The following is a 19,140-nucleotide window of genomic DNA, read 5'->3' on the forward strand; positions in this document are numbered from 1 at the left end:
CTCTTCCCTTCTGGTTGAATCAAGAATATTAGTGATTAGGATAAAACGCTTCACGCCCACTTTTGATTGGACCCTTTCTGTTGTCTTGATGGAATGAGAGTGGTGTGTCATTGCTATAATCACAATTATAACAGCTGTGCCCTGTGCTTTAGTAAACACATTGAAAATGTGTGATATAAATGTCTGTTGTCTGTGTATAGTCTCCCTGTTGATGATTGCATTTGAATTGCCTGAGGAAGACTCTCAGTAGTGGATACACTGTGATATCTCTCTGTTAAGCTTAAAATCCTTCCTTGCACTCCCCTCAATGTTATTGCCTTTAAAAGACGCCTCTGAGGTGACGCTGCGGTGCTTTTAAAACGGCACACATGTCCCACTCAGTCAGGACACGCCATCCATTCTCTCTGATCTTCTGCTTTGTTGTTGCAGAAGTGTTGCCACTAAAAGTAAATTGATTTTAAAAGCTGCCTGTCATCTACAGTATCTGTCCGAGCATGCTGCTTTCCCTCTCTCTCCTTATTGCTGTCTCTTATATCCTTCCTCTTTAACCTCTTTTTTTCCCTGTGCCTTTTCTGTTCTTGAGATGAGATGTTTTGGGTTACACATTGCCAACCTACAGTAAGCTCACTGGAAAAAAACTTGCCTCTACTCACATTTTTGTAAAACTCCAAGTTTCAAGCTGAAATTAATACTAGTGGCAGAAAACACCAACAACTTTTATTCCTTGATTACAGGGGCAGATTATCAAGCAATAAAGACTTATTTCCACACAATTCCTTTCACAATACTATGTTGACCTTAAAATACTTTTATCATAGTTCATGATTTATAAAGTAATTTATTTTTACATTTGCATCACATGATCAACTCCATATGTATAGCTTTTCTGATGTAGTAAACTTGCTCGGTCACTGGTACAGGATTGCTCTTATGATGCAGAGCACTCGTTTACGAGTCCCGTGAAGCAAGACTCATGATAAAATACCTGAGAAACTTGTAGAAGCAAGCTAAAATGGCATGGTCGCCTCAGCAAATGTGTTAACTCACACTTGCTCTTGTTAACACTGTTGGTAAGGTTTAGGGTAGGATTAAATGTAGGTGGTACGTTATTTTTAAACATGATGGAGCATCAATCTTTTAGCTCCACTAGCCAGACATTTCGTTTCTGAACTGACTTTGAAAATGAAAAACTTTTTACTATGTTCTCTCTTTACTTTGCTTTTCCAGTGTGTCTCTTGATGCCGAACTTTCTCCTCGGCCAGTGCCTAAAACGAAAAAAAAGAAGAAGAAGTCACAGAGGAAGAGGAGGAGACACAGGTCAGCCCACAAAACAAATGGTCACATGTGATAATTACCTTCTCTTCTGACCAGTCTACAGCACTGGAAAAGACATAGAAAGATTTCATGCTGCATTTAATGGTGTCTGCTGTCAATATCCAACAACAGCGTTTAACTTTCACAATAGTGTGTTAGTGTCGTAAAGAAGAGCCATTCAACAGAATAAATGTTCTAAGCTTGTTAAGCTTAAAGGAAATGCATTTACATTTTTATTTTTTTATTTTAGATGTTCTGTTTTCTTGCCATTTGCGTTTTCTGTGCCTGTTAATTAGGAAATGCACTCACTGAATTCCATTCCGTTTAAAAGGTTTTATCTTCAAAACATATACGTCTACATCTACACTCCTTATCTACAGTCCTTATCATTTACTTATTTTTCTAAAAAGTTTGGGGTCATATATTTTTCACCAAGGCTGCATTTACTGTATTTGATCAAAAATACAGTAAAACATTAATATTAAGAAATATTATCACAATTTAAAATAACTGCTTTCTATTTCAATATATTTTCAAATGTTATATAAATTATTATTATTTTTTTTAATTTTCAGCATTATTACTCCAGTGTCACATGGTCCTTCAGAAATTATTCTAATATGCTGATTTGGTGCTCAAGAAACACTAATTATTATTATTAATGTTGAAAACATTTGTGCTGCTTAATATTTTTGTGAAAACTGTAATGCATTTTTTTTTTTTTTTTTGGATTCTTTGATGAATAGAAAGTTCAAAAGAACTGAATTTATTTGAAATGAAAATCTTCTGTAATAATGCCAACGACATAATAATGTATTTACTGTCACTTCTGATCAATTCAATGTGCCTTTACTGAATAAAAAATAATCTAAGATAAGGGTTTTAATAACTTTACAAATAGGAAGAGGCATAAAAGGACTTCAACCAAAATAATTCAAATGAATATGGAGCACAGATGGAATAATAATAATAAAAAAAACGTATCCAGATTTCTTGTGCATCATATTCTAAATTATTTGAAAGCATTTGAAAGTCTTTGGAACACATTCCAAGATTTTCGTAAATGTAGAAATATTCCTTTGAAACAAAATGTTGTACGTGTTTTAACTACATATGGCTTTATTTGATCTCCCAGATCTCCCTCCTGCAGTCCATCACCTGTGAGGAAGAAGAAAAAGAAGAGCTCAAAGAAAAGGAAGCGACATAGGTAGTGATTGATTTTCACATCAGGTCACGTTTAGAGGTTTGCTTTGAGTATACGCTTTTCTGATGTGGTGTGGTTGTTTTGTCACGACTGCTTTTAAAGTCATCTCCTCTCTGCCTCTAGGTCTGCCTCAAGGAAGGGAAGGCACAGGTACATTTATTTATTTCATATTTTGCTTGTTTTTATACTCTTTCCTACAATAAAGGGCACAGTGCTTTTTTACACAGTACACATAATACCTGTTTATTATTGTTATGTAGTGTATGGCTCCCAGAAGATGATTTTATTGCTCAGAGATTCCTCTCTTATAGACCAGGAGATTGAATGGAGAGCTTAGTTATAAATCATTTAAGTATCCACTTTGTCTCAGATGTTTCTCCTAAAATTCCTTAGGAGAGAAAAAAAGGTACAATTATTGTACCTCCATTTGCTCTCCATTTAATCACATTGTTGTCTAGCAGAAACAGCAAGCTGCTCAAGCTGTGTGAATTTTCTTTCCTATGGGACCTTTTCATTTAAACCCGATCAATCATTTTTTCTGCTATTTTTACAGTCGATCGAGTCCCAGACGTAAAAGAAAGGAGGAGAAAAAACATAAAAAGAGGTTGGTGATTTCAAAATGTGCCTTAATTATTTAAAACCACCAGCTTACACTTCAGTTGAAAGTATTCAAACACTGACAGTTTATTGAGTTATATTCAAGTTCCCTCTGTGGTTTATCCTTTAGTGTCAAATGCTTAACGTATTCTACACTATAAAGCACCTGCATGACCCTTCATGCACAAGAGTCATATTTTCTAGATTAGATTACAGTGTATTGACAGCCACTCTGTAGTGCACCTCAGCTCCTCTCGGAGAGTGCTGTTATTGGCTGCTTTTGTCGTGTGCTCTCTCGAACTGAAGGAGAGCTGGTGCAGTCTGAGAGCAGCTCCTCACTGAAGCAGGCGAGCAGCCAGAGAGACAGAAACATGAACCGATTTCACGCCGCTAGCCTGCTACACACACAGCCAGGGAAGAAGTGCCTCGCTGGGCTTCTGATCCTCAAAACCTTCAGGTTTTGTGAGTGGGTTAAATCAATGGTTCCCTAGTGGTTTTGCTTCATGACCCAAGATGGGTCGATAATTGTGTTAAAAACAAAAATAGTTTTTAAATAAAAAGTTTTACTTTTTCAATATGTTACTGGTCTTTTGTGCATAATTGTGTGCACTTACATTAAAAAGTTTGGGGTTGGTACATTTTTTAAAATGTTTTTGAAAGAAGTCTTTTATGCTCACCAAGATTTTTTTTATCAAAAATACTGTAAAAATAGTAATATTGTGAAATAGCATTAAAATTGTAAATGTTATGTTTCATTTAATCATCGAAATATCTACCCCTGAAACAATTTTGCTTTTCACAGGACAGGAAAAATTTCTGTTAATGTTTCTCTCATTTAATATATATATATATATATATATATTTTTTTTGTGATTGCTTATTCAAGTTGTCTTTAATGCATTAAGAAGATGTCCCAGGTGGATAACACATCACAGTGTCCTCAAAATATAAAATCAGTATTGTCACTACTGTAATACGTATAGGCTATATAAAAAACATATTCAAAAACAATACATAAATGGAATGTAGCTATAAAAGGTTTTAAACTACCTGTTTAAAATGTATTAATTTCAACCCATTAAACATGGGCTGCTCTTTTGTATGGTTTGTTGGGCAGCTAAATTCAATTTGGAACTTTAATTGAATTCACTCAGCAAACTCATGTGAATCTGCACTCAACTGTCTCCATTTCAGACTCAATTAACACTGTTTTACATGTGCCACATTAAATTATAACACTTCAGAGACAGAGCTCTGACTCTTGCTGGGGTGATATGTCATGTATTTTATTGTCTCATGGCATCGTAATTAATCTTTTGCTTACTGTTTTGCTTTCTCTTTCTTTCTCTGTTACTGCAATGATAAGATAAATTAAAAAAAGAGGTTTAATGGGAGAGTAATGCAAATTAAAATCTTGATTTGCTGTACCAACACAAAATAGCATAAATACAGGTGAGATAATTGATTTGTTGGATGTATGTCTCTATTGGTTACCTTTCAGGTCAAGGAGCCACTCTCATCGCAGACACCGGCGCCGGAAAGCTGAAATTAGGAGTTCCTCCTGCATGGAAAACAGGTGAATAATTGGGAGAAGGCCAATTTAAATGTAAACTTCAGTGTAACTCCATGGTGGAGTTGCTGTCCAGTCTATCAGTGGCATTATAACATCACATCTTAATGATCTAAAAAATAAATAAATAATAATTTCGGTAACACTTTAGAATACTGTTCCGTCATTAATGAATAACTACACAGGAACAAATGATCCTCACTTTAGAATACTGATCCAAATGCCCAGTAATTATTTTAGAATGATATATATCACTTGAGTTATTCCTATCCAAAACCTCAAAATCTTACAATGACTTCAGTCATTACTAGAGAGTTATCATGCTTTGACTTTAGCGGACTGTTCCAAATAATGAATAATTCCTTCTGAAGGATTTGACACAGTTTTTCTCGATTGCTTAAACACTATAACCAGGCTTTTGAACTAAAATTTCAAAACCATAACGCCATTTATCAAAAAGCACACCCATTTCACTAAACTATAAACACTATTCCCTGTTTTGACACATGAGTCAGATTTGTTGAACTATCACTGCAAAACTCTACACACAAATCCCTTCATTTCTCATTGCTTAGACCATGTTGTCATTTAGAAAGCACTAGCATTCAAAATTGTTCACTCAAGTCAGCACAGCTTCAGCTCAGTTAGCACACAATTATCCAGGTGGAAACACTAAGAGTCAAAATTTAACACACATCAATCAGAACCTTCAATAGATATATAAAAGGGCCCAAATCAGTTTATTGCGTTTTGGAACAATGGATCCAGAAAGACATGAAGGAAGAGGGATAAGAATGAGGAGGAGGAAGGGCAAGGACAAGAAGACAAGCAGTCTCAGATGAAATTCAAGCCACTCTAGTTGCCCATGTCTTTGTCAATGGTGTGACTATGAGGGAGGCTGGGCTACGAGTAAGGCCAAATTTGAGTTGCTTTACCGTCGCCTCGAGAACCTTCAGGGAGGTGTGGTGGCAAACAAAATTCTATCACTGAATAAGAGACAAACATTTCCAATAGTCTTTGATGAGGTTTATTTTCTTGCAAGAAAAGGCCAGTAGTCGTACAGTCACACAGAGCGGCTGCAGAGTGTGACAGTGAAGGGAGGGCATCCTTTCTCCTTTATAGTCTTGACTCCCAGAATGTTATCTTTCTAGGCAAATGATGGTATTTCAACCATATGTGGAACATTCTTAGACGTATCCATCATATTGTATCCTTGAGTGGAGACCCTCCTGTCACGTCCCAACACTCTTTACCATTCCAATACAATTCGAATTCCATATTAGAATATGGTTTGTGTGTGCTCTTTTACTGTCATATGTTGGTCACACACATCTTACTGTAAGTAAATATAAAAAAAAAAAATTATAGGAGAGAGTAAAAAAAAAAAGAGTAAAAAAAAAAGAAGAGTAAAACAGGAAAAAAAAATATTTGTGTGTGTGTGTTTTCTGTGTATGAATAAAAATGTGCCAATGTATCCACTGGTTGTGTCTTTTGTGTTCATCATGTGAAAAGGTTTGTGAGAGGGGAACCACAAGCAACATAACTTACCAGTTTTGGAAATGTTGTTTTGAATTATTGCACCAGTGTCTTAGACTATGTTGTAGTGTGTGTGATTTTGAGGGCTTGTGTGTCCTGTCTGAGGGCAAAGTTTGTTTTTTCAGAGCTTCATTTTGACCTGAAAATAGGATGTTTGGGGAATTGGGTGAGACGTTATGGATTTGTGTTTGTAGTTTTGAGAATACGAGGCATAGTTTCAAAAAATGTGTTTAAGCAATCGAGAAAAACTGTAATACTTGAGTCATTACTAGTAGGTTACCATGATCTTTAGTTTGGACATAATTATACATATACATTGTGCATTACTCTCAGTAATTATGAACCTGTATATAGTAGTTTTTAGTAGTCCTCTGGGAGGTATGAAAAAATAGTTATTGTTTAGCTAATAATGAACCACCACATTCAACTGAGCGTTATCACTTACTAAATTGTTAATCAGAGGTTCTTGTTAGTTAGCAGTTACTAATGTTAATATTGCATTACTCATTTGTTCCTGTGTAGTTATTCATTAATGACGGAACAGTGTTCTAAAGTGACCACAAATTCAAGTTAGAATAGTATAGAATAGAATTATAAGTTGAAAAATAAGTCTTTACCTGCAGGTAAATGTTCAACATTAAAGAATTAAAGAAGTCCCACATTTGTATGGATTAGATAGTTCAGAATGTTTTAAAAATTCCACAAAATAAAGTTTTGGCATATTTGGATGAATGTTGGGGGTCAGAGATATTCATGGCTTCATGCTGACCAGTCAGGTTTTTTATCTTATCAGTCAACATCCAGTGCCACTGTGGCGATGACTGATAAAGGTAGAGGTGACACTGAGGAAACGCTTTTATCTGGCTCTCGCAGCTTATGTCCAACATTTGGCACGTAGATCAATGGAATCGGGAAAGGGAATGAAATTTGAGATCTCGCCCCCGTGAACAGTTGCGCCTCCTTGGAGTGGGTTGTGGGGTGATGGGGTTGAGGTACTGTAGAGATGGAGCACTGTAGGGAATAGTGCTGAAATTAAGTTTCAGGCTTAAATCTGTTTTCTTTGATAGTAGGTGTCAGTGAAGATTGCCTGTAAAGCATAGAAAAGTCAGTCCTGCTGATCGCCCATGTACAGATATTATGAAAAATGCTAGGACGTTGGAGTACATGATTCCTTATTAGGCAAATTAGTAGTTTATGAGATGTAAAATAAGACCATTTTGTACTGGGTCAAAGGCATATTTTAAAAATACATTTTGAATTAGACCAACACATCAGAGTAATCACAGACAAAGAGTTTTTCATACTAGAAATTGGCCTCAAATGCTCTCCCAGGTGTCACCACTCTGATTACTTCATCAGTCCTTCATTCAAAAAAAAGCCTCTCATTCATTCATCGCAGAATTTCTGGCTTTTTTGAGACCGGAGAAGACCAAGCTTCGGTTTCAAATTGAAATAATCTTAAGCTGGAGATGATTGGTTTTAAATCCCTAGCTGATCTCTCCATTATTTGGAATTTCTTAGGGATATTCAAAGGACAAAATCATTATAGAGGGCGAGCACAGTGAAGCTTTACATGGTTTCAGGAGCTGAAAAGGCACAGAGAACCCACTCACGCCACACAACAGGAACAATGGCCGTCAGTTCCCAATCCTCATTCACTTTCCAAAGACCCATTACATATAATTTATGTCCTGAGCTGGTATAATTGGCATGTCCTTTCATGGGAAACCATTTTATTCCACCTTAAGCCTATGAAGATAGAGGAACTAGACGATTGTCTAAAACAATGAAATAGAAATCTTCTTGTTGCCAATTGTTCAAGTAAATGGACATTAGCTGGATCTCTCTGCCACTGCTATTTCAGCAGAAATATAATATCGACAGAGACAAATGGGTTTTTTTTTAAATAGATTCTTTAGACAAAGTGCTTCCATACTGTATTTTTACACTTTTGCCACTTAAATTGATGCTTCTCCCAGTGACAGTGACATTCCCATATGTTAACCTGTGGAGGACTCATTTTTCCACCTCACTGCCTAAATGCTGTACAAAGGAAAAACTGAAGAATGACTATTATTCTTTTGATGTCCGACATTATGATTTTATTGCTACTGTTGTAAAGGTGCTGTGAGCACCTTGATAAGCTAAAATGGTTCAACTTACAGTACTTTGTATATTTAATGTGAATATAAATATTAAAATTTCTCCTTGAGGTGAAGGGGCCTTTAACAACGTTTTTATGTGCTTTGTCTATGCCTAGATATGAAGATTGTGAAAAATCTGGTTTCCAAGACGGTGGCCATTCATCAGCTGTCCATGGAGGCGATGCATGCAGGTCGGCAATCAAGCTGACCAATAAAATCTCCTCTAAGTGCTGCTGCCACTTTTCTGAAAGCACCGTAAGTGTTTCTGATGGCTACCTGATGCGCTCACAGTGCCGAACTCTTGCTCTGTAAGGCCGTTGTGAAACCATTTCTTTTTACTTAACGGATATCAAGACCAAAAGCTATGTTGTTTTACACTTGTCTGTTAAACTAATGCAAGTGCAAATCTTTTCCCCCATGTATGGAGAAATCTTTATCGTTATTTATGTGACTGTTTGCTTGCTTTTGGATTGGATTTGGATTGAAACTAGCCATAGTTAAGCGTAAAGGCATAGTATTTTTAATTCTCACAGATTAAGTTTTTCTATAGTCCTTTTTGTTTTGTAAATTGGCTCATATTGCATTGCCATTTCGTTTTTAATAGGAACAATAATGATTGTAGCAATGCCTTCGAGTGAGGTTATTTTTGTGGTTAGAATTTTTAACCAACATGTGATTTGCATATTGCACACGTGCTTGACACATAATTTAAACTTAAGTGAAGTAACTTTTTAATGAGAGTGGTTTTCAAGTGTTTTCATGCTCTCTCAGTAATTACACTTGTTTAAAGTGACACGCAACCTACTGCCACACTCTAAATGCATCCACTCCAACCAGAAATATCAAACATCATTCAATAAATAAAAAAGTTCACCATCACTAAAGAACATGGTCCTTGGGAACCAGAGAATGCCTAGTCTGTATAACGTCATAAAAACGAATATTTTAATAAAGTTAATGACATAATCCTATATACTGCACTGTGGATTTTCTAACAATTAGTTTCTGAAAGTTTTTAAAGAAACTCTTGCAACAGCTTTTAAGCCTTTGAAGAGAGTTTGAATACCACAGAGAAAAATAAATGCCTGCGTGGCAGATGAATCACAAAATCATTAAAGTAACATGAATGACATTTTCTTAACTTTAATCATTGCTAATATTTTTGTCTTGCACCATCATGTTTAAAGATTGTCCATAGTGTGAAGAAAATATTCCTTCCACTGATTTTTGTTGTTGTTATTTTGTTCCTAAACTGTAGACGTTGCTATAAACATCTTTGTACGAAAGTCTCCCTTTTCAAGAAAATATATTTTTTGGAGGTAAATTTTAATGCTCGGTTGGCCCTGCCGTGGATCCTTGGTTGGTTAGCTGTATAAGCAAAGCAAGCTTTTGCACTGGTGCAGTTTGTTTCATATACTGAAGCTTGCAAAAAGCTGATACCCTGCAAAACAAAATGCATAAACCTGCACATAATTGTTCCAGTCTATACTTCACAGCTAGATCATTACAAATAACCACTGGGCTATACCAGATTTTTGCAAATTCCAACATAAACCAGTTTGATTGCTTTTGTGTGCCATTGTAGCAAACTAGAATCTTATTGAAACTAAGCAGCTTCTTTCCATTTTCTATAAAGGATACAGATTCTATTAAGGATGTAGAGTCTACCTAAATTTACTCCATCAGTCCCACAATAGAAAATGAGACCTAATTTCAAACCTACAGGTGAACAACAAAGGTAAAGAAAAAGGCTCATGCCGGTGTGTGGCAGATTGGAGTTGGATTTAAAGAAGAGAGGGTTATTGTCTTTTTCTTGCACTTTACCACTCTAATGATGCACTTATGTCACCCGCTCTTCCCTTTTTCTTACACCTTACCTACTTAAGGAGGAAGTCTTGATTGGTAAGTCGATGCTATCCGCAGATTTAGGGACTTACTGTAGGCCGCTGGTGGACTGTAAAATCTCTTCCGACAGGGGACTAAAGCAGAAACATGTTCTTTTTGTTTTTCTCAAGGATTTTAAATATTTAGAGTGATGGAGATATTTCTTTTGTCTGCAACCCTTTTCATATGATTATATATAGATATATATATATATATTACTTAAGCCCATTCTGTGATGTCTGTTTAATGTTCTTTAAAGGAAAGCAACTTTCAAATTGGGGATTTTCTGTTTCCTTTTACTCTCTCTTTCTTCTGACTTAAAAGTAGCTGGAAGTTTATTCATGTAGGTTCTTTTCTCTCTTTTTTTGATCTGGATGTTTTCTTTAATTTGCCTTTTTCATTAGCATTGGTTCATTGTTCTTTTCTCTCTTCAGTCTCTTTTTCATTAGTTTCTTTTGTAAGAGTACTTGCTTTGTTCTTCTCCTTTCTTTTCAAACTTCTCGCATGTGACAGATTTGCATGGCGGATTTTAATCTTTTAGTTTCTGTCCCAAAAAAATCTTGATTAATTTCCTCTCTGTGCTCTGTAGGGACATATGTGCCTTTTAAAGAGTACTCAGACTGCATCATGCAGGTAGCAGATTGATACGGCCTTAATTTTCTTTAGAAAAACAACAACTTTGCTTTGTCTGCTTGCAGGTCTCACCATCACGTCATGGGGTTGAGGGTTTAAACAAAATGATGATCGTCCAGGACTCAATATCCAATAAGGGCAAAGGTCAGGCAGATTACGATTCGGGAAATGACACGTCCTCTCCACTGTCAAGTAAAACTGGCATCACAAGGTCAAAAGTGACCAGAAATGGAAAGTTCTCTTGTCAGGATTTAACATGTCCTGAGAAGCTTAGACTAGCCGATGGGGACAATGCCTCGGATTCAGGCAACTCACTAACCAGCTATGACTCTCTGGGTAAACCAGTACTCAGAGAAAATACCCTACACAGCTCTGTCTTCAACAAGTTTAAAGGGTAAGGCTGTTTTGAATGCATTTTACATTAACTTTAAAGGGGCTATATGCAACTTTTTCCCCAAAATAAACGTAACAATAGCCTTTTTATTTTACCATTTATGACTCAAACATCTGCTGATGAGCATACTGACACCTTGTCCGCTCACAGTGGGTGCACCTATAAGCCTGTATCCTATTTTTCCTATTTTCTGTCGGGTCGGATTTTTCCCGCGCTGTCTGCGGATGTGACGTCAAGCGCGTTCATGTTAAACGTTTCAGATCACTCTGCCACCACCGCTAGTCAGCAAGTAGCCTACACTCGCAAGCAGTGCATTGGAGAAACTTACTCTTATCAGTGTAAGAGAACACTTATCTCAAACAATATATGTATTTGACTGTTCTTACCTCTGTAAACATAATGTTGACCTCCTTGCAGCAGATGACTTGTGAAGTGTGCACGTACGAGAGCGAGCAGAAAGGAAGAGCAGTTCTGTTTTTTGGCCACAGGTGTCAGTCGCGAGTTTAAATTTCAGAAAAACGCATATAGCCTCTTTAAATATTTTGATGGTGTACATCAAATGTATCACTAACATGCCATTAAACCATGTATCTTTCCAGTGAAAGAATTGTCGGTGTAGGTTCGGCTTCCATTTCACTTTTAACATATGACCACTGATGAGTGACCAAAACAGCAGTTACATAGAGCAGTGCTATTAAGGCATCATTGAGATACTATTATAGATTTTATTAATAGTTTGAATTAGATTTTATTTTAATTTTACTTAAAGTAATTTTTTTTTAGTTTTGTGTTTTAATGTCTAGTTAACTATAATAATCCTGGTACAAAGTGCAGACTCTCTCTCTGCAAATATCCAGATATCCTGTCACTTACACTGTGATAAAATAATTTCCCTCTTGTAATTCCAGTGAAGAAACAGGCAGGAACGCTGATTTGGAGAAGACACAGCCTCTGGGTCTCGTCACAGATAGAAATCGGAGTCCGTCTTATGATAGATATCAGGAACGAGCGAGGTCCCGCAGCAGAAGCATATCATCCCAAAGCAGATACTCAGGGCGCTATTCCAGAAGCCGATCCCTGTCCTCAGGGAGGAGGTGGGTCACACAGCGGCTATTTATTATAGGAACTCTTATTTTAAGCTTTCGATTTAGTCATAAACTCGTATGTTTGTATCTGACAATATCATTCCCCCCGGCTCACTTACAGATCATATTCCCGTTCGTCCAGTTATTCGCTGGATTCACGGAGAGACAGTCTGTCTAGTGCGAGCAGTTGCCGCAGTCTAAATTACTCACGGTGCACACCAGACAGGTGATTTTTAGCTGAAAGGAGATGTGTAATTTGATCTAATATAATTCTTTGATAATGACTGTGGCATTGCTGAAATCTGTTTTTGAACACATACATGCTCGCATCTCTTTTATGTGTGGATGAAAAGGTTTCGAGAGCGGAAAAGAGACTGCAGCTCCTGCAAGAGTAGAAAGCACAGCAGGAGAAGACCTTGCTCCCCTATGAGAAAGAGAAGAAGAGATTCCCCCAGCCACCTGGAAGCCCGTAGAATTACAAGGTTTGTTCTTAGAGAAATACTAGTGTTACAATACAAACTGTATGAATCACAAACATAAACAACTCTGCTGATCCTACTTTGGAGATCAGTTAACCCAGAATGAGACTATATACTTTTCCCACAGCTTTCTGCACTGATTCTAGGAAGAAATCTCTAGAAACCTGCAGAATGAATTAAAAGTGAGCTGAGCGCACACTCTAATTGGTAGCTGAAGGCATTAGCAAATTAGCAAAAAATATTTAACACATTAACAAGCAAGTCGTGGGAATGTCAGGCATTCAAAGTTTGTGTAAAAATGCAGAGCTTTCTGCTGGCATCCTCAGGAGAAATAAAAATAGACATACAGTCTTCAAATTAATGTTGATGGCTGTTTAGGAGAAGCAATTGTATAACAATATATATTTATAGCAAAGACATTTATAATGTTACAAAACATTTCTACTTTAAATAAATGTTGTTCCTTTGAACTTTTATTTCATCAAAAAATCCTGAAGAAAATTACAGTTTCCACAAAAATATTAAGCAGCACAACTGTTTTCAACATTGATAATAATAATAAAAAATGTTTACTGAGCAGCAAATCAGCATATCAGAATGATTTCTGAAGGATCATGTGATGCTGAAGACTGGAGTAATGATGCTGAAAACTCAGCTTTGCCATCACAGGAATAAATTACATTTTAAAATATATTACAATAGAAGACACTTATTTTAAATTGTAATAATATGTCACAATGTTACCGTTTTTACCGTATTTTTTGATCAAATAAATGCAGACATGGTGAGCATAAGAGATTTCCTTGAGAGATTGTTAGACAAAAAAGATTTTTCTAATGTAAAATTACCAAGTTATTACTAAGCCTTTCTTTGTATTCTCTTTCTGCATGCCTTCCTGTCCTGCACAGTGCCAGAAAGAGGCCCATCCCTTACCATCGTCCCAGCCCCTCTGTCAGCAGCAGATCCTCCAGCCTCCTGTCCTGGCGCCTGTTTTCTCTCGGACGCAGTCGTTCACGGAGTCGCAGTCGCAGTCGCAGTCACACTTCTTCATCATACAGGAGCTACAGTCGCAGCTCATCGTGGAACTCTGTATATAGCAGACGCAGTCGCAGTCGGAGCAGAAGCTATGACTCAATTGTGAGCTACAGCAGAGCCCGTCGCTAATTTACGGATGAACCAGATGCTGGAATGCTGAGCTACAGCATGAGCCCAGGACCGCATCTTATTGTAACTGGAAATGAAATGGAGCAGCACTGAGAACATGCTGTGCTTGGATGTGGAAGACCAGGCAGTGACAGGATCATCTGTTCAGTGTCAGATAAGACTGAAGCTTTCCATATTGTTGTGTACTAAACTGTGTGCTTTCATCCATCCCGCTCAAAGGAAAAGAAAAAGCCTGCTCACAAAACCTGCTGTTGTAGGAAGGACCTGAATGGAGGTTTCACTATGTGCACTGCAATGCGTGAGTTTCTGCTATACCTGGTTTTGCTCATAGGTGTGAGGATATTGTTGTTCATTTATCAAAAGCAGCCGTAGTAGATAAAAGGAAGTGTCTTCATGTGCAGGGTCACTCACGAGACGCTCATAGCCTTGACTGTAAAAGCCGATGTTTAAATCTATTGTATTTTTGTAGTGTTTTCTTTTTTTATAGATGTCAAAAGCGCTTGAGGAGAAAGATTTATTGCTTCCATAACAGCTTTTACTGAGAGCAGCCGCTTCTGTGTTGCACACACCTTCACTTTGAAAAATGTGCCATCCGAATTAGCCCCACCGGCAAACGCACACCCCATCAGCCCAAATGCCAGCTTTATTTATCTTCTGTTGAACTGGAAAACAATTCAAATGTCATTGGCTGTGATGGAGATGATGATGATGATGGTGGACAATCAAAATGCAGCGGATGTGCTCCACTGGTAGGAACCCTTTTGCAGGGTCCAGCTGTCCATACTGTGTTAAAAAATGTGTTACAAGACCTCAAGAGACAGAATGAAGTTTTTTTTTTATCCATCAAATTCAAGGCTACTTCTGAGTGAACAAAGAAAGGTAAAACTCTACTGACACTGGCATACATATTATTATTATTATTATTATTATTATTATTATTATTATTATTATGTAATTTGTAACATAAGTTGTATTAAATTGTATAATATTTTGAATTATTTATTATTTTAATGCCTAGTCATTTCTATTTGTATCTGTTATTTATTTCTGTTAGGTATGCAAATAGTGCGGTATAAATATTTATTACTCTGATCACTTGAATTATTTATAATATAAAACCTTTGATATTCATATAGAAAACTTTTTTGTTTACAGTATATCATCCATTTTTGACTGATTGATATTTTCTATTAGTTTTCCACAAAATCCCACAGTTTAAACATTCAGTCCTGCATTAATTAAATCACAAACTTTACATAATGTAAATGATGATGATATTTATAAATACAAATGTTTTATAAAGCATATTTATTGGTTGCACATCAGTGTAACAACAGAGAAACTATTACAGACTGGGAGAAATGAAGACGGCTGTTATAAGAAATCCATCAGAGTGGCTAGATCAAGGATTTTTTGAAAGGATCAAAGATATATATTTGTTGTGTGATACAGCTTGATGAAACAGCGTATAAAAATCATCACCTTCATCACAACAGATAATGGCAGTTTCTTTGTTTCTGTGTCATAAAGTCTATTGGAGTGCTTGTTAAACGAAGGCATGGTGATCTCTATGCACTGTACATTATTAGCTGTCTGACTGTTGTGAATTCTGACACTTGTACAGAAAATTTGTTGTAGATGAAGGGGAAAAAACTTGAAGTGTATCAAATGTTTTATCTTGTTGAATTCATCTTGTTCTCTCGTCTCAAACCGTAAATGAGTTTAGTAAATGATTATGTAAATCTGTTGTGTAAATATGCAAACGTTTAGTGCGGCAATATTAGGCATGGGCTTTATTTATTGAGATGGAGTAGTGGTACTGACTGTTTACAAGGCTGGCTTTCTAATTTACATTATTTGCATTCTTTCTAAAAAAAAAAAAAAAAAAGCTGAAATGTTGCCATTTTTTTACAGAATCAAAGTCAAAACATGCTACAGAGGTTGCCATTGGCTTCTGTAACTGCAAAACACTATTGCAACATCCTGTAATACCAATAATTATTTTTGCACAAAATGTGCGGTAAAGATATATAGCAAGTGTGTTTTGGTTTTAGTGCAAAGTAAAAAACCTCAGTGCAGGGCATCAGGCTTGAAGATTATGCTAAGGACATTCCTCATATTACCCTATTCTACTATGTATATACAATGCTGTCTATGTGCACAAGAGTATCAATGTCTCCCTTGCTCTTCAAATTAATGGCTAGTTCTCTGTGGTCTGAATCTGTAATGATATTCAAAGAGTTCTAAATAAATTATTCATCTAATTAATTCACCCAATATTTTGTTTCTTTAAAATTGCACTCTCTTTATTCACATTCAAATTATATCCTTGCGTTTGTGATTTGCATAGTAAAAAAATGGAGGGTGGGGTAAGATGGGTCTTGTCACACTTCCATTGGCTGAATCCGAAATTGCCCCCTATACCCTCAAATAGGGCATTATTATTTGAAGGGACAGTCAATTGTAGTGCTGTCCGAAACCATAGTGGACGTTATCGAGTACACTCGTTCTATCCCACATTAACGAGTGTACAGCCGATGTACTCTCAACGGTTGTCTCAATTCGCTCACTCGTTTTCATTCACTCCATTAATGGCGCTTTTCCACTGCATGGTACGGCTCGGTTCGGCTCAGTACGGAACAGTTCGGCTCGCTTCGCTTTTCCACTGCGTGGTACGACTCGACTCGGTACGGCACAGTTCGGTTCGCTTTAGCTCGGTTGCTTTTCCACTGCAGTTAGTACCGCTTCAAAGTGGGTGGGACTGATCGTTATAGTTGCCGTCTCTACTGCCATGACATCATCATATTAAATGCGAATTTTTCATTCCCATTTCCCCATCCACTCCTCGGCAACCAACGAGAGGAACGTCTGCACCTCGTCCACTGACCACGATTCAGCCATTTCTTTTTTGAAGTTTATACTCTTTTTTTTTTAAAGCAAATACTTTTAAAACAGGCGCTACAGTGTTGGCTGTTGTCTACTGGCTATTTAAATCTAGCGGGTTTAGTGTCTCGTGTCGTAAATACAATGACGCTGGTCGATGATTCTGTCTGACCAATCAGTGATCTGCAGTGTTTTCACGTCACATTTTAGTATCGGTACGGTACGCTTGGAACCTCAACAGAGGTGGTACCATTTAAAGCGAGCCGAAGCGAGCCGTACCGCACCGTACCATGCAGTGGAAATGCGCCATAAGTGAGCCGTACCGAACCGAGCCGTACCGTACCATGCAGTGGAAAAGCGCCATTTGTGAACTGTATTAGTGGACTAACGTACTGTAGGGAATAGTGATTAAGGGTTTAGGGGGCTATTTCGGATTCAGTCCTGGTGTTTGGTTTTCATTTTCAAGGACAAGGACTGTTTCCTTTGTCCTTAGTTTCCCACCATCATTAGTATCCATGGTTATTCATTAATTAGTTCACCTGTTTGCATTCAGATCATTATCGTGTGTATTTATACCCTTCAGTTCCTTTTGTTCAGTTTTCTGGTGTTTATTGAGTTTTAGTGCTCACTGTTACGTTGCTTTATCATGACTGGATATCTGCTTTTGTTTATTTTGATCAAAGTATTTTTATGACTTTTTAAAGTCGTCTCCTCATTTTCCTCTTTGGACGCTACGTGTTAAAGGACACCAGACCCAAAGAATGAGAAGAAAGATGAAAATCGCTGCCATCAATGTGGCACTGTGAAACTGGCCGGGACTACGTGGAGGAGTTATTTTTATTTTCCAAGGTGGCTGATGTTTAGAGGATTGTGTGGAGGAGTTCACTGACATCTGCCACCGGGTGACGTGCTCACACTCATGCAAGGTTTTTGGTATGGGCTTCCTCATTCCCAGTCGGGATCGCTGTTGGAGTCTAGCAAAGTACATCAACTTTGCTCTCTGGGTGGACGGATGGTTCTTTGAGTTGGGAAACGCTGAAGAGGAGAACAGCGCGACCGTCCAGCCCCACCCAACATCAATCATCACGTCGCCAATTCCAGAGCCCAGTAGTTGTTTGGGAAGTTTAGCAGAGGAAGACTCCTTTTATCTCCCATTGATGCTGATCCTACCCAGCTCAGAATTTCCTGTGTCTTTGTCATCAATGATCTTGCCTAGTTCAGAGTCCCCTGTGTATTCGTCATTGTTGTTTCTGCCCAATTCTGAATTACTGTTACCTGCAGAGCACCCGCCCAGTCTCCCTCTCCCACCACCACTTCACAATCCAGCCAGCTCTTCAGCCCTGACATCTCCTATTACCCCACTCAAGTGTGGATCTGCCTCGGGTCCTCCGGTCGCCAGCACAGTCTAGGCAAGAGGTTCCCATAGCTCTGCCTTCAGCTTCTGAGCTATTCACTCCACCTCTGCCAGTCTACTCACCAGCTCTGCCTTGGCTCCTCCCTCCCTCAGCTTCACCCAGAACCATCGTCCTTCTGCCTCCTCTGGGTTCCCTCGTCCCACTGGCTCCACCCTGGTCAGTCGCCACGGACTTGTGTGTCGTCAGCTACGCTTAGTCCCTCCACCCCTACGGCTTCACCGGGCTCCTCCTTCCCGCATGCTCCTCCTCTTTCCTCAGTCTGCATGTCATCAGCACAGTCCTCGGGCTCCTTGGCTCCACCTCCATCGCTCGTTGCAGTGGCTTCACCATGGTCTCCTAAGTCATCAGAGTCGTTCACCCACTTCAGCTCTTAATCTACACCCTGGTCTACTCTGCCAAGGCTCCATCAACTCCGCCGTGGGCTGTCACCGCCATTGACTCCTCCCTGGATTCTGCCACCATCCACTCCTCCCTAGTTCCTCTCGTCTGCCCTCCTGCCGATTTCCAGCCCTTCACCAGCTCTGCGTCCTCCTCCAGAACCCCCAGCCCCCAATCGCTTGGTCGAACCGTTACTGGGCGTTCTCACACTTTCATTGTGTTTGGTTTTAATTTTTGTTACATCCTGTTTTCTTTGTCCTTTGTTTCCCACCATCATTAGTATCCATGGTTATTCATTAATTAGTTCACCTGTTTGCATTCAGAGCATTATCATGTGTGTATTTATACCCTTCAGTTCCTTTTGTTCAGTTGTCTGGTGTTGACTGAGTTTTAGTGCTCACTGTTATGTTGCTTTATGGATATTTGCTTTTGTTTATTTTGATTAAAGTATTACCTTATT

The 19,140-nt window shown here is 38.1% G+C and overlaps 1 protein-coding gene across 1 annotated transcript in view; it reads left to right on the forward strand.

Moving 5' to 3' along the window:
• srrm4 (serine/arginine repetitive matrix 4) overlaps positions 1-16,268 on the forward strand; it is a 54,817-nt gene extending 38,549 nt beyond the window's left edge. The window contains exons 3-13 of the mRNA XM_084115588.1: positions 1,228-1,317; positions 2,450-2,521; positions 2,642-2,668; positions 3,072-3,122; positions 4,617-4,691; positions 8,482-8,620; positions 10,948-11,276; positions 12,185-12,370; positions 12,483-12,587; positions 12,715-12,843; positions 13,749-16,268. Coding sequence (XP_083971714.1) covers positions 1,228-1,317; positions 2,450-2,521; positions 2,642-2,668; positions 3,072-3,122; positions 4,617-4,691; positions 8,482-8,620; positions 10,948-11,276; positions 12,185-12,370; positions 12,483-12,587; positions 12,715-12,843; positions 13,749-14,004 — 1,459 coding nt within the window. The 3' untranslated portion in view covers positions 14,005-16,268. The remainder of the gene's footprint in view (positions 1-1,227; positions 1,318-2,449; positions 2,522-2,641; positions 2,669-3,071; positions 3,123-4,616; positions 4,692-8,481; positions 8,621-10,947; positions 11,277-12,184; positions 12,371-12,482; positions 12,588-12,714; positions 12,844-13,748) is intronic.
• The last annotated feature ends 2,872 nt before the right edge of the window (positions 16,269-19,140 follow it).

The sequence above is a fragment of the Abramis brama genome, assembly GCF_963993115.1.
Source record: "Abramis brama genome assembly, chromosome: 5".
NCBI lineage: Eukaryota > Metazoa > Chordata > Actinopteri > Cypriniformes > Leuciscidae > Abramis > Abramis brama.